This window comes from Capra hircus, chromosome 6 (genome assembly GCF_001704415.2).
Source record: "Capra hircus breed San Clemente chromosome 6, ASM170441v1, whole genome shotgun sequence".
Classification (NCBI taxonomy): domain Eukaryota; kingdom Metazoa; phylum Chordata; class Mammalia; order Artiodactyla; family Bovidae; genus Capra; species Capra hircus.
In genome coordinates, this window is record NC_030813.1 from 83,871,884 (window position 1) to 83,893,314 (window position 21,431).

The window sequence follows — 21,431 nt, forward strand, 5'->3', positions numbered from 1 at the left end:
TCACCTTGGGACTTTGCATGAGCAAAAAATAAAATTTTACTATATTGTTATTGATATTTTTGTGGTCTTTGTTATAGCAGAAAGCTCATCCTAAATAATATAATGTGTGTGTTTGGTCACGTTCAACTCTTTGCGACTTCATGGACTGTAGCCCTCCAGACTCCTCTGTCCATGGGATTTTACAGACAAGAATATTGGGATGGGTTGCCATTTCCTTCTCCAGGGGATCTTCCCAACCCAGGGATTGAACCCACAACTTCTGCATCTCCTGCATTGGCAGGCAGATTCTTTACTGCTGAATCACCGAGGAAGCTCCAAATAATATAGTACCTAAGACCAAATTGACTTTCACAATCTTCTATTTACTTAAATTCAGTAACAAAACACTCGAGCTTAATTATTCCCTGCCTTGCTTATATTCATCATGTCCTCCTTAATTCAGACCTTTCAATACATAATGAATTATATATAATATATACATAGAGGTTATATCCATATATATCATAAATATATTAACTATACAGATATATGTGCTTTGAAAATAGATAATTTATATACTGAATTTATATTTAAAATAAATATAACAATACTATAATAATATAATAATAATGTGTTCTTGAGCTTACACATTCTAATGTATTGCCTAACACAATAATAGTTGGTAAATCATTAAGTCCTTTGGGTCAAGGGGACTGATAAGTACCAACTTAAGCCAAAAGAGTGGGTGTCTAGGTCAAACCAAAGATAATTTTACTGAGAAAGTTGCTATTGTACACTTACTAGATGCCCAGGCATAAAATGAATATTACTGGAAGACACAAAGAACTATGCAGAATTGTTCTTATGTTGGCACATATACAGGTTATTTTCCTAAAAAGATGTAAGTTTCTTATAAGCAGTTACTGGGTCTTCTATATCATTTGCTTCATAGTTCTAAGCATTAGGCAGTAAACCACTAGCAAGCGCCTGTGTGTAGTTTTTCACTAGATATGGTATCTCCTGCAAATCCTTAGAGTGGCTTTCATTAGCTTTGAATCAACTGCAAATAATCACAAAACATTTAAAATTTAAACTAATTAAAACTACTCATTAGGAAAGAAAGTAAATTGAAAGAACATGTGGATTGCAATTTATAATGTACAAATTCAAATCAAAATAAGTAGAGAGAAAGAATCTGTGGCTTTTTTGACACTGCATTGGCTATGATTTCTTGGATATGACACCAAAAGCATACATAATAAAAGCAAAAATAAACAAGTGGGATTATTTCAAACTAAAAATCTTCTATATGATAAAGGAATCAACAGAATGAAAGAGTAATCAACAGAATGGGAGAAAATATTTTCAAAATGTATGCCTGATAAGAGGTTAATATTCAAAATACATAAAGAACTCATATAACTCAATAACAAAAAAATGGACAAAAGACTCAAGAAGGCAAATGGCCAATGAGTATATGAAAAGATGTTCAGTATCACCAATCATCAAGAAAATATAAATCAAAACCACAATGAAGTATCACCTCTCACCTCTTAGAATTGTTTTTATCAAAAAACAAAAGACAACAAGCCTTACAACAATGAGGACAAATTGGAACACTTGTACACTGCTGGCAGGAATATAACATGGTGCAGTTGCTATGGAAAGCAATATAAAATTCCTGAAAAAATAAAAAACAGAACTACCATATGATCCAGCACTTATTTGTATATATCTTAAGGAAATGAAAGTAGGATCTCAAAGAGATATCTGCCCTCCTTGAAGAATTATGTTCCTTGAAGAATTATTTACAATAGCCAAGATATGGAAACAAAGAGCCATCAGTGATGAGTGGATAAGGAATATATAGTATATACATTAAAATGGAATACTATTTAGTCTTTAAAAAGAAGGAAATCCTTCCATATGCAACAATGCAAATGAATCTAGAAGACCTTATGCTAAGTGAGATAAGCCAGTCACAAAAGGACAAATACTACATGACTCCACTCATTAGACATCTGAAGTAGTAGTGGATTTTGCCACGATCTTAGAGCTGAAACAGGGAGTTGCTGTTCAATGAATATAAAGTTTCACTTATACAAGATAAACATGTGGAGATATACTGTACAGCACAATGTTATTAATATGTCAACAAAATTATACTGTACACTTAACATTTTGTTAAGAGGGTAGATATCATGTTAAATGTTCTTACCACACAAAACAAATGGGCATAAGGAAACTTTTGGGGGTGATGGATATGTTTATTACCTTGATTATTGTGAATATATGGGCATATTGTGTCCAAACTCATCAACTGTATACATTAAATATGTGTAGTCTTTTAATATTACAACTCAATGTTGTTGTTGTTGTTGTTGTTGTTATTGTTCAGTCACCAAGTCATGTCTGACACTTCACGACCCCATGGACTGCAGCACACCAGGCTTCCCTGTCCCTCACCATCTCCCTGAGTTTGCCTAAGTTAATGTCCATTGAATCGGGAATATCATCCAACCATCTCATCCTCTGTCACCCCCTTCTCCTCCTGCCCTCAGTCTTTCCCAGCCCCAGGCTCTTTTCCAATGAGTTGGCTGTTTGCATCAGGTGATTAAGTATTAGAGCTTCAGATTCAGCATCAGTCCTTTCAAAGAGTATTCAGGGTTGATTTCCTTTAAGATGCACTGGTTTGACCTCCTTACTTTCCAAGGAACTCTAAAGAGTCTTCTCTAGCACCACAGTTCAAAAGCGTCAATTCTTCGGCACTCTGCCTTTTTTATTGTTCAGCTCTCACATCCATACATGACTAGTGGGAAGACCATAGCCTTAACCATACAGAATTTTGTCAGGGAACTGATGTCTTTGCTTTATAATACTGTCTAGGTTTGTCATAGCTTTCCTGCCAAGAAGCTATCATCTTCTCATTTCATGGCTACAGTCACCATCTGCAGTGACTTTGAAAGTGTTAGTTGCTCAGTCGTATCTGACTCTTTACGACTCCATGGACTGTAGCCTGCCAGGCTCCTCTGTCCATGGAATTCTCCAGGCAAGAATACTGGAGTGGGTAGCCATTTCCTTCTCCAGGGGCTCTTCCAGACCCAGGGCTCGAACCCAGGTCTCCCACATTGCAGGCAGATTCTTTACCATCCGAGCCACCAGGGAACCAGTGACTTTAGAGCCCAACAAGAGGAAATCTGTCACTGTTTCCAACTTTTCCCCTTCTATTTGCCATGAAGTGATGGGACTGGATGACATGATCTTAATTTTTTTAATATTGAGTTTTAAGTTGGCTTTCTCACTCTCTTCACCCTCAAGAGGCTCTTTGCTTTCTGCCTTTAGAGTGGTAACATTCGCATATCTCAAGTTGTTGATATTTCTCCCAGCAACCTTGATTCCAGCTTGTAATTCACCCAGCCTGCCATTTTGCATGATGTGCTTTGCATATAAATAAACAAGCTGACAATAACAGCCTTGTACTCCTTGCTCAATCCTGAACCAGTCAGTTGTTCCATATGGGGTTCTAACTGTTGCTTCTTGACCTGCATCCCAGGTTCTCAGGTGACAGGTAAGATGGTCTGGTACTCCCATCTCTTTAAGAGTTTTCCAGTTTTTCATGATCCATACAGTCAAAGGCTTAACATGGATAACCATGACAGTGTAATCTCTCAGAGCCAGGCATTCTGGAGTGTGAAGTCCAGACATTCTGGAATGTGAAGTGGGCTTTAGGAAGCACTGTTGCCAGTAAAGCTAGTGGAGGTTTTGGAGTTCCAGCAGAGCCTTTTAAAATCTTAAAAGATGATGCTATTACAACTTGATAAAATTTTTTTAAAAAGTGAAAAAGATTCTCCTGTCATCCAATTAACCTGGAGTGTCTTATTAACCTAGGGTGGTTGAAACTAAAGAGGCAAGGCACTGCAATAGCTGATAAGTCATAGGTATTTTTAAAAGGCTCAGATAAATGAATTTATCTAAACTATTAACAGGTGGCAGAAAAAATATTGAGGAAAAATAAAATAATAAATGTAAAAGGCTGTAAAGGTTATAAAAGACAGAGTCTACTGGGGGCCAGCATGAGGAACTCCACCCATGGCAAAGGTCATGAGGAAGGAGGCTTGGCATATGCAAAGGCGTGATCAAGCCTCAGGAAACCCCCTGTTCCCGAGCATCTAACCCCAAACCAGAGTCTGTTTTATGCTCTCACCTACACCTCTGACTTTACGGGGGGCTCTCGCCCATAACCGTTTCTCTCGGAGAAGGAGTAAATGTGCAGCTCCAAGGCAATAAAAATTCCTGGGCGTGACAAGAGTGTTTCAGCTTACTGACTCCTCTGAAGGTTATCTAGTGTGCCTGCACAGGTTCATCCGGCCACGTGATTGTTTACAGCCTCCCAATCTGAGAGGCACGAGATGTTTTAGACTTACTAAAGGCAAATTCTTTTGGGGAGTTAGAAATTATTAGTATAGTGGGTTGGTTAGGAATTATATTGGTGAAGGGTTTTTCATTTGTTGTGTCAATAATTGCTGCTAATTCCCTGCTCTGGGTGGGACAAAGATGTCTCAGGTCAAACCTCTCTGCTGACAGACTAGCTTGTGTGACAGGATTATCCATACTCCTGCCACATGATTGTTTACTACCTCTTAACCATAAATAGCACAGAGAGTTTTGGAGTATTTTGAGAGTCTTAATTAGCATAGGGCTTTTTCTTCTTGTTGAGTCAACCATTGCCGCCAGGCCTCCATATCCTTAGGCACCTGGGAATATATTAATCAATGTATTTGGAATATAGAAAAGGAAATACAGTAGTTTTTGACATTAGCATTACTAGACTTTTTGAGTTAATGAATTTTCTCTTTTGTAATAGATTACTGTACTTTCTTATAAATCACTGTGTCCTTGTTATGTAAAAATGTAACTTTATCACTATCTTAAGACTAAATAGATCTTAAGGGGAACATTGGTGAAAGGATTTTCATTCGTTGGGCTGTTTGCTGCTAAATCTCCATGTTCCCTGCCTTTATAACGAATATAACTAGCATATAGGAGAAATAAGCATTAACCTTTAAGCATATAGGAGAAATAAGTATTAACCTTTAAGATTAATCATGTTAACCTTGGGTTAAATAGATTCCTTTCTTGATTGTAACTCACTACACCCTCACCCTATAGGAATGTAACTTTTTTTGGAGGGTGGTGCCTGGTTTAAGAAAAAACACCCTTGGGAAAAATAAGTTTTTTGGTTATCAGAAAGAAAGGATCATAAAATGTCAGCAGGTCTCACTCATGGCCAGAAGATGATGTAAAATCCCTAAGACCTTTTTTTTATACATTTATGTGAAGCACCTGATTTTGATAAAGGTTAGGACTGCTGACCCCCACGTGACTCTGTATTCATCCCTATATGTAACAAAAGGTATATAAGCAAACCCCAAAATAAAGAAATCGGATCAGTTTCCGGAAAGACTGATTCCCCCATATTGCTTCTTTCTTGCTCCCATTTCCCTGGCTGATATTCCCATCTGGATTCAACCTCCTTTTCTCCACCACACTATCTCCTACTACACTATCTGTTTCTAATCTCTCTCTACATCTGTAATTAAATATGTATTTTTCCAAAGACGCCGACGCCGTCCCCTCACCTTCGAATCACCCTGGATCCACCGGGGCTGAACCCCGGCAAGAGTCAAAGGAGAATATATGTTGTATGTGTTGCCAATGGTGAAAGCAACATTAATGCAAGGGTTGAGAAGATAGATGGAAAAAACAAGGATAAGCTGTTTTCAGATTATAAAGTATCCTAAGACAAAGTTTTATAAAACAACATTTGGCAGTTTTACAAATTGAGCATAATCATATCATACAACCCATGCATCACATTTCTAGGTAGTTGACCAACTGAGTTGAAAACTTATATTCACACAAAACCTACTCTCAAATGTTTATAGTAGCTTTATTCATAACTGCCAAAAACTGGCAGCAACCACATGTCCTTCAGTAGGTGAATGGATAAACAAACACTGATGGATCCATACAATGGAATTCTGTTTACAAATTTAAAAAAGAAAATTATCCATCAAGCCCCCAAAAGGCATGTAGGAATCTTAAATGCATATTGCTAAGTGAAATGACCATTATAAAAAGCCTATATACTATATGATTCCAAGTACATGACATTCTGAAAAATACAGAACTATAGACACTATAAGATCACTTTTTGCTAGGGTTCAGGCAAAGGAGAAGGTGGTTAAAGAGGCACAACACAGGGGATTTTTAGGTCACTGAAGCTATTCTGCATGATTCTGTAATGGTGGATACATGACACTATGCATTTATCAAAACCCATAAGAATTTACAGTACAAACAGTTAAATAAAAATATGCAAATTTTTAGATTTAGGTCAGAATATCTCCAGATAGAATGCAGATGTGACAAAACAATCTAACTGTATTAGAAATGCATCAAACAATTTCACTGAAGGGGTGAGAGAGACATGGGTGCTGACCCAACTAACTCTGGAAATGAGTGGAGTCTATTAGACTAAAGGCAAAAGAATGGTACATAAGCATCATGTTATAGTTGACTACTCCTTCATGGATCACAACCTTGGCCTGGCAAAGGTGCTTGCATACTCAATGAAGCTACGTGCCATTCTTTACAGGGTTACCCAAGATGGACAGGTCATAATGAAGAGTTCTGACAAAACATGGTCCACTGAAGGAGGAAATGGCAAACCACTCCAGTATTCTTGCCTCAAGAACTCCATGCTGCTAAGTCACTTCAGTCGTGTCCGATTCTGTGCGACCCCATAGACAGCAGACCATCAGGCTCCCCCATCCCTGGGATTCTCCAGGCAAGAACACTGGAGTGGGTTGCCATTTCCTTCTCCAATGCATGAAAGTGCAAAGTGAAAGTGAAGTCGCTCAGTCGTGTCCATCTCTTAGTGACCCCATGGACTGCAGCCTACCAGGCTCCTCTGTCCATGGGATTTTCCAGGCAAGAGTACTGGAGTGGGGTGCCATTGCCTTCTCCAAGAACCCCATGGACAGTGTAAAAAGGCAAAAAGATACAATGCCGGAAGATAAGGCTCCCAGTTGAAAGGTGTCCAATATGCTACTCGAGAAATGGAGGGCAATCACTAATAGCTCCAGAAAAAATGAAGTGGCTGGGCCAAAGCGGAAATGACACTCAGTTGTGGAAGGATCTGGTGGTGAAAGTAAAGTCTGATGCTGTAAAGAACAATATCACACAAGAATCTGGAATGTTAGGTCAATGATCAAGGTAAACTGGATGTGGTCAAGCAGGAAATGGTAAGAGTGAACATCAATGTCTTTGGAATCAGTGAACTAAAATGGACAGGAATGAGTGAATTTAATTCAGATGACCATTATATCTACTACTGTGCACAGGAATCCCTTAGAAGAAATGGAATAGCATTCATAGTCAACAAGAGTCCAAAATGCAGTATTTGGCGCAACCTCAAAAATGACAGAATGTTCTGTTTGTTTACGAGGCAAACCATTCAACAAGACAGTAATTCAAGTCTATGACTCAACAACTGATGCCAAAGCAGCTGAAGTTATTACCAGTTTTGTAAAGACCTATAACACCTTCTAGAATTAACAGAAAAACAAGAAGTTCTTTTCATCATAGGAGACTATAATGCAAAAGTAGGAAATCAAGAGATACCTGAAAAAACAAGCCAGTTTGGCCTTGGAGTGAAAAACGAAGCAGGGCAAAGGCTAACAGGGTTTTGTCAAGAGAACACGCTGGTCATAGCAAACATCCTTTTCCAACAACCCAAGAGACAATTCTATACACGGACATCACTAGATGATGAGTACCTAAGTCAGATTTATTATGTGCTTTGCAGATAAAGATGGGAGTTCTATACAGTCAGCAAAAACAAGGCATGGAGCTAACTGTGGCTCAGATCATCAGCTCCTTATTGCAAAATTCAGGCTTAAATTGAAAAAAGTAGAGAAAACCACTAGGCCATTCAGTTCAGTTCAGTCACTCATTCATGCCCAACTCTTTGCAACCCCATGGACTGTAGCATGCCAGGCCTCCCGTCCATCACCAATTCCCAGAGCTTGCTCAAACTCATGAGTTTGAGCAAGGCCATTCAGGTATGACCTAAATCAAATCCCTGATAACTATATAGTAGAGGTGATGAGTATTAATAGAATCAAGGGATTAAGTCTGGTAGAGGGAGCATCTGAAGAACTATAACAAAGGTTTGTAACACTGTAGAGGAGGCACTGACTTAAACCATCCCAAAGAAACAGAAATGCTAGAAGGCAAAGTGGTTGTCTGAGGAGTCTTTACAAATAGTTGAGGGAAGAAGAGAAGCAAAAGGCAAGAGAGATAGGGAAAGATATAACCAACTGAATGCAGTTCCAGAGAATAGCAAGAGAGTTAAGAAGGCCTTTTGAGATGAAAAATGCAAAGAAACAGAAGAAAATAGAATGGGAAGGACTAGAGAGATCTTCAAGAAAATTAGAGCTATCAAGGGAACATTTTGGGTAAGAATGGGCATGACACAGGATAGAAACAGTAAGGACCTACTAAAAGCAGAAGAAACTATGAAGAGGTGGCAAGAATACACAGAACTATACAAGGTGTTAATGACCTGAATAACCATGATGGTGTGATCACTCACCTAGTCTGACATTCTGGAATCTGAAGTCAAGTGGGCCTTAGGAAACACCACTATGCATAAAGCTAGTGGAGGTGATGGAATTCCAGCTGAGTTATTTAAAATCCTAAGATGATGCTGTTAAAGTGCTGCACTCAGTGTCAGTAAATTTGGAAAACTCATCAGTGGTCATAGGACTGGAAAAGGTCAGTTTGTATTTCAGTCCCAAAGAAGGGCAATAACAAAGAATGTTCAAAGTACTGTACAATGCACTTATTTTACACACTAGCAAGGTTATGCTCAATATCCTTCAAGCTAGGCTTCAGCAGTATGCAAACCAAGAACTTCCAGATGTACAAGCTGGGTTTCAAAGAGGTAGAGAAATCAGAGTTCAAATTGCCAACATTTGTGAGATCATGGAGAAAGCAAAGGAGTTACAGAAAAAACTACTTCTGCTTCACTGACTATGCAAAAGTCTTTGACCATGTGGATTACAACAATCTATGGAAAATTCTTGAAGAGATGGGAATATTAGACCACCTTAACTGTTTCCTGAGAAACCTGTAAGAAGCAACAATTAGAACTGGACATAGAGCAATTGAGTGGCTCAAAATTGAGAAAGAGTAAAAGGCTGTAGATTGCCACCCTGCTTATTTAACTTTTATGTCAAGTGCATCATGAGAAATGAAAGGGTAGATGAATCACAAGCTAGAATCAAGGCTGCCAGGCGAAACATGAACAAATTCAGATAATACCACTCTAACAGCAGGAAATGAAGATGAACGAAAGATCCTCTTGATGAGGGTGAAAGAGGAGACTGAAAATGTTGGTTTGAAACACAACATTCAGAAAATTAAGATCATGGCATCCAATCTCATCACTTCATGACAAACAAAAGGGTAAAAAGTGGAAGCAGTGAGAGATTTTATTTTCCTGGGCTACAAAATCACTGCCAACAGTGAAAGGAGCCATGAAATTAAAAGACACTTGCTTCTTTTATGGAAAGCTATGACCAATGTACACAGCATACTAAGAAGCAGAGCCATTAATTTTCTGATGAAGTCAAAGCTATGATTTTTCCAGCAGCCATGTATAGAAGTGAGAGTAGGACCATAAGGAAGATTGAGCACCAAAGAATTGAAGGTTTTGGAATTCAGAGGAGAAAGTGTTCTCAGTGAATTTAGACAAAATGTAAGTTGAACTTTGGTAACAGCCAGATGGGCTTTAACTTTCATTCATGCTTAAATTTCCACAGCTAAGAAAACTATGACAAGTGCAATGCTTTATTCCATTTCTGACCGATTGTGAGCATGTGAAATGAGTGCAACTGTCCGTTACTCTGAACATTCTTTGGCATTGCCCTTCCTTAGACTTGAATGAAAATTGACCTTTTCCAGTCCTGTGGTCACTAGTTTTCCAAATTTACTGACACACTTGAGTGCAGCACCAGGTATATTGTTACCCTGCTTACTTAACTTCCATGCAGAGTATATCATGCAAAATGAAAGTGGATGAAACACAATCTGGAACCAAGGTTGCCAGGAGAAAGACCAACAACCTCAGACATGCAGATGATAACAGTCTAATGACAGAAAATGAAGAGCCTCTTGGTGAGGGTGAAAGAGGAAACTGAAAAAGCTCACTTGAAACCCAAAATTCAAAAAAGTAAGATTATGGCATCCAGTCCTATCACTTCATGACAAATAGGAGTGTAAAACAGTGACAGATTTTATTTTCCTGAGCTCCAAAAATCACTACCGACAGAAGACATTAAATTAAAATATAAAAAATTTGTCCCCTTTCCTCTCTTTCTCCAACTCCCATTACACTTGTGGGAATGCTTATAAATTTATCATGGGTTTTCAGGGTTCTGTTCATTTTTTCAATCTGTTTAAATTCTTTGTATACTTTCTATTGATATACCTTCATAGAAATGATTTCTGCTATCTCAAAATATCTCTGCTATTTGCTGTTGAGCCCATAATTTTTAATTTAGCCATGCTTCTTAACTCTATAATTTAAATCTGATTACTAGTCTATATTTCTCTATGGATTATGTTATGTATTTTTTTGTTGACTCACTTTTACATTTTTACTTTTCTTTGAGCTTATCTATTAACCCTTTATTGAAGTCTTTTCTAATCTATCATCTAGGCCCATACAGTCTGTTTCCATTAATTGCCGCCTCTTTCTCTTAGTACGATTCACACTTTCTGTTTCTTTCAATTTGTGGTTGAAAACTGGACATTTTAGTTAATTTATTATAGCAACTCTACACTGTGTATCAAAGTAATGCTCACAATTCTCCAAGCCAGGCTTCAGCAATACGTGAACCATGAACTTCCAGATGTTCAAGCTGGTTTTAGAAAAGGCAGAGAAACCAGAGATCAAATTGCCAACATTCGCTGGATCATCAAAAAAGCAAGAGAGTTTCAGAAAAACATCTATTTCTGCTTTATTGACTACGCCAAAGCCTTTGACTGTGTGGATCACAATAAACTGTGGAAAATTCTTCAAGGGATGGGAATATCAGACCACCTGACCTCCCTCTTGAGAAACCTGTACGGAGGTCAGGAAGCATCAGTTAGAACTGGACATGAACAACAGACTGGTTCCAAATAGGAAAAGGAGTATGTCAAGGCTGTATATTGTCACCCTGCTTATTTAACTTACATGCAGAGTACATCATGAGAAACACTAGGCTTGAGGAAGCGCAAGCTGGAATCGAGATTGCCGGGAGAAATGTCAATAACCTCAGATATGCAAATACCACCACCCTTATGGCAGAAAGTGAAGAACTAAAGAGCCTCTTGATGAAAGTTAATGAGGAGACTGAAAAAGTTGGCTTAAAGCTTAACATTCAGAAAACTAAGATCATGGCATCTGGTCCCATCACTTCATGGCAAATAGATGGGGAAACAATGGAAACAGTGGCTGACTTTATTTTGGGGGGCTTCAAAATCACTGCAGATGACTGTAGCCATGAAATTAAAAGACACTTACTCCTTGGAAGGAAAGTTATGACCAACCTAGACAGCATATTAAAAGCAGAGACATTACTTTGTCAACAAAGGTCCGTCTAGTCAGAGCTATGGTTTTTCCAGTAGTCACGTATGGATGTGAGTTGCACTATAAAGAGAGCTGAGCACTGAAGAATTGATGCCTTTGAACTGTGGTGTTGGAGAAGTTTGAGAGTCCCTTGGACTGCAAGGAGATCCAACCAGTCCATTAGAAAGGAAATCAGTCCTGGGGTTCAATGGAAGGACTGACGTTGAAGCTGGAATTCCAATATTTTGGCCACCTGATGCAAAAAGCTGACTCATTTGAAAACACCCTGATGTTGAGGAAGATTGAAGGCAAGAAGAGAAGGGGACAAAAGAGGATGAGATGGTTAGATGGCATCACCACCTCAATGGACATGTGTCTGGATAAATTCCAGGAGTTGATGATGGACAGAGAGGCCTGGCATGCTGCAGTTCATGGGGTCGGACACAACTGAGCGACTGAACTGAACTGAACACTGTATGAAGATGCTAAACAGTGTATTGAAAAGCAGAGACATCACTTTGCCAACAAAGGTCCATCTAGTCAAAGCTATGGTTTTTCCAGTAGTCATGTATGGATGTGAGAGCTGGACCATAACGCAGGCTGAGTGCTGAAGAACTGATGCTTTCAAACTGTGGTGGTGGAGAAGACTCTTGAGTCCCTTGGACAGCAGGGAAATCACCATGAATATTCATTGGAAGGACTGATGGTGAAGCTCTAATACTTTGGCCACCTGATGCAAAGAGCCAACTCACTGGAAAAGACCCTGATGTTGGGCAAGATTGAGGGCAGGAGGAGGAGGAGGCAGCAGAGGATGAGATGGCTGGATGGAATCACTGACTCAATGGACATGAGTTTGATCAAATTCCAGAAGAAAATGAAGGACAGGGAAGCCTGGTGGGCTGCAGTCCATGGGGTCGCAAAAACTGGACACAACCTAGCTACTGAACAATAGCTGCCATAGTGAATTCTCCAATGGATCTGAGCAAAACAATTTGAAAATCTTCTGGAAAGGATGCCATTAAGAACATCTGTGATTCATGGTAAGAGGTCAAAATATCAACCTGAACACAGAAGTCTGAAAGAAGTTGATCACAACCCTCATGGATCACTGAATGGTTCAAGATTTTAGTGGAGGAAGGAACTGAAGATGTGGTGGAAACAGCAAGAGAACTAGAATCAAAAGTGGAGTCTGAAGCAATGTGACAATTGCTACAATATCCTAAGATATCCTAAGATCAAGGCTGCTTAAGGATGAGAACAGAAGGTTGTTTCTTGACATGGAATTTATTCCAGGTGAAAATGTCAGAAAGACTGTCAAAATGACAGGACTGTTTAAAATGACAACAAAGAATTTAGAATTTTATCACTGATAAAGCAACAGCAAGATTTGAGAGGACTGAGTACAATTTTGTGAGTTCTATATGGAAAACTATCAAAAAATACTGGCATGTTACAGAGAAATCATTTGTGAAAGGAAGTTAATAGATGCAGCAATTCATCACTGTTTTTTTTTTTTTTAAATGGTGGCAGTATCATTAAGCTGTGCCTTAGCACAGATGCTGGGGCTTGCCTACGGTGCTCTTAATGTACAAAGATTGGACATTCTGCTAGTTTTTCTTGTGCAATGACATCAGAAAGTTAAGAGCTAAGTGGATGTTGTACACAAGCTCTTCATCCATCATCTTCACATGGCCAACAGCCACTGACAGACACAGAATCTTCATCTGAAACTTGATCATGGATTTAACGTCATCAACTCTGGCCATCATGTTCTCATTGTGGGTTAGCAAGGAAGGGAATTTGCCAATGTTATTCAGGCGTCGGCCCAGGATTTATGGGACCTGCTTAAACAGAGATTCTGGAGCCAAAAAGTCATACTTGTTAGCTAGCTTCTTGACCCGTTTTCTATTCTTGAGTTTCGTCAGTGCCTTGATATTCATGGGGGATATTTATCCACAGCCTTAGCCTCATCACAGTGCTGCTGGTCTCCCAGAACATATATGGAGAACTTGGTAAGGGGAATGAACTTAAGCCTGACAGTGCTGAGAAGTGTCTGTCCTTTTGAGGTCACAGTTCTTCAGGCCGATCTGAAGATCCACCATTTCCAGAACATTTTGGCACTTGTGTTGATTCCCATGCAGGACTTCCTGCACTGTCTCATACAGGGTGTCACAGGAGACTTCACTGCTCATGATGCCTTGTGCCACAGTAACTAGAAAAAAGCTGCTGCCTTATTTTTAAAAACTGCCACAGCCACTCCAAACTCCAGCAACCACTACCTTGATCAGTCAGCAGCCATCAACATCAAGCCAAGACCCACCACCAGAAAAATGATGACGACTCACTGAAGGAATCAATAATGGTTAGCTTCCTTAAGGTATATGCATTAATTTTTAGACATAAAACTATTGCATAGCTAACAGATGATAGAATAATGTAAACATAACTTTTACATACACTGGGAAATCAGAAAATTCATGACTCACTTTATTACAATATCTGCTTTATTGTGGTGGTCTGGAATCAAACCCATGACATTTCGGAGGTTTGTCTGTATATCCCCGAGAGCAGTGTTTGGTATTCCTTTCATGTTATTAAAAACTATGAATATGGGCATCACTACAGGTTACGTGCATATTTGTGGAAAAACCAGAAGATACACATGGAAGTTTGATGTTTACTGAAACAAATATACAAAACAGAAACTTTAAAACTTAACAATTACAAATATATACATCTCAACTGCACAATGTGTTTTATATGTATGTATGTTTATATATATACACATGTACTTAAACTTTGCTTCATCTTTCAACTTTTTATCTGAGTAAAAAGAAGAACACTTTCCTCATTCAGGAGATTTTTGATGTTGTAATAATTACCTAGAAATAAAATAAGAAAATTAAAAATTACTTCCATAGGAATCATTTCCTTTTGATTAAATATTTAGTCATCATTATGTCAGTTATGATATATAGTGTCGAAAAAATTAACTCATCTAACCTCAAATAACTCTTATCTAATTGTACAAACTGAAAAATCTAATAGTTAACCACCACCTGTGATCTAGATAAAGCTTGAAAAAACACAAACTTCACATCATTCTAATAATGAATATAAAAACAAATTAGACAAAGGTGTAGGTAGGAAAAAAAAATCTCCCTCTGAGCCCAATCATCTTTTAGGGTTGTTTTTTTTTAATTGAAGTATAGGTGATTTAGGTGACTTCCAATGTTATATTAGTTTCAAGCATACAACAGTGATTCAATTATTTTTGTAGACTATAATCCATTTAAAATTATAAAATATTTTCTATATTCCTTGTGCCATACATCACATCTTAGTATCTTTTTATTTTTTCCTAGTAGTGTGTACCTCATTACTCTTCATCTATCTTGTCCCTTCCCTGTATCCCTCTCTCTGCTGGTAACCACTAGTTTGTTCTCTATGACTCTTGTTCTTGCTTTGCTTTATTCATTTATTTTTTAGATTCCACATATAAATGAAAACAAACGGTACCTATCTTTGTCTGTCTAACTTGCTGAACACAATTATTAGGTCTTTGAAACCACTATGGATTCCTCTAAACGAGATATAGACAACATATAAATAAGTATAAAAGATACTTATAAAAGATAAGGAAAAAAGTATAAAAGTAAAATAAAATTTCAAAGTTAAAAGGCAGCAAATGTAACTCAAGTAAATTAAATAATAAGTAACAGCAAATGCAAAATACACATGGACAGCTGCACATAAGGCACATTTATAGTGCTGTGTACAATCCTGTGACTTTTATTAGACTTATTAGAAATTCATACATATTAGGATTAACTTAGTTAATGAGTTTAAACTGTTCACAACAGTGTTGGCACATATAAAGGACTATATAAACTTAGCTATTATTATAGCTTTGTTTTTTCATAAGAATGTAAGCTACATAAGGGCAGGGATTTTTGCCTGTTGTTCATCTATGTATCCCATTTTCAAAGCACTATTTGGTAGACTCTTAATCACATTTATTGAATGAACAGATAAAAATTCCTACCTTCAAAGACTTTTGCTCTTCAATAGCTGATGAAGGACACTATTCTGTATGTTTAAAATAACCAACTAAAAATTGTTTGATTACATAATGTCTTTGCAATAACATAGGGGAAATAATTTTACTTCCACGCTGGATACAACATATCTCCTAAGTACTTTTATATTCAGCAATTAGCAACTCATTCAATTTTCATATATCAAAATACTAATATACCAACATTTATCTAAACAAAAAAATTACAGTATGCACCAATATGTTTGACATCAGTTGCATCATGCTTCATTTTGACCATTGTGGTTTCCATTTTCATGGTGCTCATGAGCAACTATACAAGTATTTAACTATGTGAAAGAAAAAGTTTTTAATTACTCTTACCTGAAGGAACATAGAATGAATCCCCAGTTGTTACTATATAAGGTGTTTCGTGTAAGGTACATAAAAGGTAACCAAGTTTAACATAAAAAACCTGTAAAATTAAAAATTAAAATCTCATTTTCAAGTTGTAATACCACAACAACTATACGCCAAAAAACTTGAAGTACACATTGAAGGCAGAATAACGGTCCAATCTAATCACATAAACTTTACATGAAAGTGGATAACTTTCCTGCTAGAAGTAGAGGGGGAGGATGAAGTAGAGGGGGAGGATGAAGCAGAGGAGAAGTCAGAGAAATCTGAAGCATGAAAAGTACTTTCACTGTTGCTAGTGCTGAAGATAAGACAACCACAAACAAAGGAGTGTAAGCTATTTCTAGACACCCTGGCCAACAGCCAGTAAAGAAACAGGAATCTCAGTCTTACAATGACAAGTAACTGAATTCTGCCAACAAACTGAATGAATTTGAAAGCAGATTCATTCTAAGGGCATTCAGAGAGGAATTCAGATCTCTGGACATCTTGATTCTAGCCTAGTGATACTCTAAGCAGCGACCTCAGTCAAGCTCATTCAATTTCTAACTTATACAATTGTGAGATAATACATGAATGTTGTTTAAATTGTGTAGCAATTAAGTAAAGCAGTAATACAGAAAACTAATACAAGAAATTTCTTTTGTTATTATTTACTGTTTTTTTGGAAAGAAAGTTATGACCAACCTAGATAGCATATTGAAAAGCAGAGACATTACTTTGCCAACAAAGGTCCGCCTAGTCAAGGCTATGGTTTTTCCAGTGGTTATGTATGGATGTGAGAGTTGGACTGTGAAGAAAGCTGAGCACGGAAGAATTGATGCTTTTGAACTGTGGTGTTGGAGAAGACTCTTGAGAGTCCCTTGGACTGCAAGGAGATCCAACCAGTGCATTCTAAAGGAGATCAGCCCTGGGTGTTTTTTGGAAGGAATGATGCTGAAGCTGAAACTCCAGCACTTTGGCCACCTCATGTGAAGAGTTGACTCATTGGAAAAGACTCCGATGCTGGGAGGGACTGGGGGCAGGAGGAGAAGGGGATGACAGATGGTGAGATGGCTGGATGCCATCACTGACTCGATGGACGTGAGTTTGAGTGAACTCTGGGAGTTGGTGATGGACAGGGAGGCCTGGCAATGTGACAGGAGGCCTGCTGCAATTCATGGGGTCGCAAAGAGTTGGACACGACTGAGCGACTGAACTGAACTGTTTTTTTAATTCAGAACCATTGTAAAGAACATCACTTTACTATATTAGAAGAGTAGCTAGGTTTTATGTATACCTCTATAAAGGTTACACGCTTGCTATATGTAACAATCTGAGGCATTTAAGAGAACAAAAATTTTTTTTTAAAAAAAGTACATTTAAAGCATCAACATTAAGAAAGCAAAAGAAGATAAATGTAGTGCTCAATTGTACAGGCTTCCATAGTCAAGCAGGGCAAATTTTACACTTTACAGAGATACCACTTGACAATAATGTTTTATTTTGACAACTAAATACAAAATGTAGGGCCCTCAAACTTTGATATTCAAATTTTGAGATAAAGCCATCAAGAATATCTGCTTCAGAGAATTATGCCTCCTGCTCCTCCTTTTTTTACCACTTTTGTAAAATGAGCCTAAAACACCAGGAAAAGAGCAGCTAGAGCTTATATAGTACCCACACCATGCAAGACACTGTTCTAAGCACTTCATTTTTATTCATTTAATGTATGCATCTATCAGTGAGACAGCACTATATTAAGAGCTTTTCACACATGAAGAAGATGAGGCATGGAACAGTGTAAATTTCCAACGTCACAATGTAAATGGAAGAGCAGGCATTTGAACTCAGGTACTTTGACTCCAGAATCCATGTTCTTAGTCACTACAATATACTCCCTCAAAGGAAAAAAAAAGTTCTTAAAGTAGTTCTAAAGGTACTTTTATAATTTAATAAAGGAAATAAATATTATTATTATATACCAAAAATAGCCTTTAAAAAAAAAAGGTAACACATACTATACCCCAGGTCAAGTATACATTTCTAACTGTTGCTTGCTTATCTATTCAATTTGGCTCTCTAAGCATACCTCTCCCATTTCTGTAAATGTCCACGGAGATAAACACTGTCCTGAATTTTATATTTATTACTCTCTTGTTTTCATTACAGTTCTTACCAGGCAAAAATGGATCTTTAAAAAATAACTTTAATTTTGTATATTTCTGAATTTATATAAATGAAATAGATTGAATGTATAACTCCTTGATTTGTTTTTCAGAGTATGGGCATCTTTAGTACATGTTTATTTGCTTCTTATGTTTTTGCTCCTGTAAATTTTTTTTTTTTTTCAATAACATATCTTCTTTCCTACTGAGTTATCATTTTCTTTGCAATTTTAAAACATTTACATTCTGGATACTAAACACTTGCTGGTTATCTTGATAGCAAGTATTTTGTCCTAGTTTTAGCTTAAGCTTTCTTTGCTTAAGCTTTTTTTGTAGTCTTTTGAATAAGAGCTATTGATATTAATTTAATCAAATAAAATTTTCTTTTTCATTTGTTTAAAAAAAAAGAAATAAGGGTTTGTCTCAACTGGGATCCAAGTAAGAGTCAGTGCTTGATCTATTGTCAGTGCTTGATCTATCTTTTAAAACACTCAGTCTATGGCATGGTTCTCAATTTGGGGGTGATTTTGCCCCTAAGGGGACAATTGGCACTGTCTGTGGACATTTTTAATTGTCACAACTAGAGTATTACTGGAATCTAGTGCAGAGAGGCCTGAGATGCTTGTAAACATCTTACAAGACACAGGATAACAAACAATAGCGCCATGGTTGAGAACTCTGATCTCTGTACATTCCACTTGGTTGTCTTTTCTATTCCTTGCATCTTATTTAGTAAGTAAATCAAGCAGCAAAATTTGTTTTAAAAATCTTTACACAGCTGGATTTTGCTGGGCCCAAGGTGTCACTTGTAAAGTCTGCTATTCTTTATTTTCTATAAATTGGTTGTTAGATCCAAGGACTTAACTTCAGGTGGTGTTATGTGCAGGTTTTGTTTTGTTTTTTAAGGAGCTGGGGAAGACATGACTACTTCATATGCAGTGTTGTATTCTTCCACAGGGGGCACATAATGTATGGCTGTGTTCTTTTTAGATGTTAGTGTATGATGATGCTACATCCAACAGTTTATTGGGTGTTGTAAAATGGTAAGACTCCATCCTAACACTCCTTCTTTTATTAACTGGAATATTTCTAAAAGGGTAAACTTCCCTTCCTCTATTATTTGGTTACCTAGTAATACAGTTTATATGAGAACAGCAGAATAAATGTTTAATTATTTCCCTTTATTTGCCATATTTGTTGTTAAAGCGAGTTGGTGTCACAGTATTTGCCAACAGCGATGAAGTTAAGTTTTCCTTTTTGTAGTAGTCTTACAAATTCATGGATTTAGATATAATTGATATCTATCAACCCAATGAAGTTATTCTTATTGATACTCAAGTTTTCACATTTTTGTCCAGAGAAAGCAATTCTAATGGTTTTTGATAGTTTGCTATTGGGTATGATAAAATATTCCAAGCTTAGTCCCAGGCCTGAGATCAGACATTTCTTGAGGAACTCTGGTTCCTTTAAGCGTGTTGTGTCCCCCTTTTTGTTTTTTAGTTCTGAAACAATTATTGCCTACTTCTTCAAATATTTCTCCCTTTTGCTCATTTGGGTTTTTTCATGATTCTGTTTTTATCTGTTCTTCCATATTATCTAACTTTAATATTTTCCATTTCTTACATCCCCTTGTCTTCTAGGAAAGCTCCACAACAAACTCCCACAGTTAATTTGTTAATTTCTCTGTGGTTTGATTTTAATAAATCTACCACTGCTACTTTATCCCTTATTAGTGGTTCTCCATCTTGCCCTTTTGCTTCTCAAAAGCATGTATTTAAAAGTGTACTTCATTCTTTCAAAAATGTAAAAATACTCCTGTTAACTCTGATTTTCATTATAAAAAGTCAATATTTAGAAGAAATAAAAATAAACTATAATCACTTACTAACATGTTATTTTTCTATAGTTCCTTCAAATCTCTGTCATTTTCACTTTTTATTTTAGTCAGAAAAAAACAAAAACGATTTTCTATCTTGCAATTTGTAAGATTAACATTTAAGGATAAACATTTAACCAAACTGTAGACAGAAAATCCTTCCAATACAGCTATTCTTCAAAATGTTTCATACAATACTTGGAATATCTAAGTGTTATATAACTGATTATTATATGTGTGTGTCTGACTCTTTGAGACCCCATGGACTGTAGCTCACCAGGCTCCTCTGTCCAGGGGATTCTCCTGGCAAGAATACTGGAGTGGGTTGCCATTTCCTCCTCCAGATTATTATATATAATGGTTTATTTCATTACTAAGTCAAAAGATAAATATAAGCATTTTCTTCCCACAGCACATTTCAGTGGTTTCCAATTTCAGAAATTACTCTCAATGTTAAAATAAGTAACTACTTATGTTCAGGGTTTCCTAGCTTTTATTTTCCTAGGAAAAAAATCTGAAATGATATTCATAAGTGAAAGTCTACAAATCAGTTATAGGTTATAGTTATAAGTCTACAAATTATAAATCAATAATTTCTACTAACTCAGTAATTATAAAGTATGCCTTATTTTTAATATGGATTACTTTGAATGTTAGGTTAGACATTTTCAAATATTTACTAGATATTCAATATTCCTTCCTCCTAAAGGAATAAAAACATTCTATCTTATTAATACTATCAATAGTATTAATACTATTAGTTTAATGATGACATTTCATAATGCTTATTTTCATTATTAACTGTTTCTTAATTACTACACAGGGATTATCTATTACTTCAGTTAGTTTAATATGTTACTTTTACTCTTTTAATATGACCTGGAGATCTACAACATTTTAAGACTGGATTAAAGAAAACTTTTAAATACTTTAGATCTGGATTCTACATACTATGTGGTGGTGGTGGTGGTTTAGTTGCTAAGTTGTGTCCAACTCTTGTGACCCGGTGAACTGTAGCCCACTAGGCTCCTTTGTCCATGGGATTTCCCAGGCAAGAATACAGGAGCGGGTTGCCATTTCCTTCTCCAGGGGATCTGTCTGACCCAAGGGATCGAATTCATGTCTCTCGCACTGTAGGCAATCTCCTGCACTGCAAGCAATTCTTTACCACTGAGCCACCAGGGAAGCCCAACATTGCTATATACAGTAATACACTGAAAGTGAAAGTCACTCAGTCATGTCCACTCTTTGCAACTCCATGGACTGTAGCCTGCCAGACTCCTCTGTCCATGG

At 37.1% G+C, this 21,431-nt stretch overlaps 1 protein-coding gene and 1 pseudogene across 2 annotated transcripts in view; both read right to left on the reverse strand.

The window, feature by feature from the left end:
- LOC102183224 lies at nt 12,928-13,992 on the reverse strand (annotated as a pseudogene).
- Nucleotides 14,145-21,431, reverse strand: part of CENPC (centromere protein C) — a 105,364-nt gene continuing 98,077 nt past the window's right edge. For both annotated transcript variants that reach the window (XM_018049507.1, XM_005681653.3), the window contains exons 18-19: nt 16,083-16,173; nt 14,145-14,544 (exon numbers count right to left, since the gene is read on the reverse strand). In XM_018049507.1, coding sequence (XP_017904996.1) covers nt 14,474-14,544; nt 16,083-16,173 — 162 coding nt within the window. In that variant the 3' untranslated portion in view covers nt 14,145-14,473. The remainder of the gene's footprint in view (nt 14,545-16,082; nt 16,174-21,431) is intronic.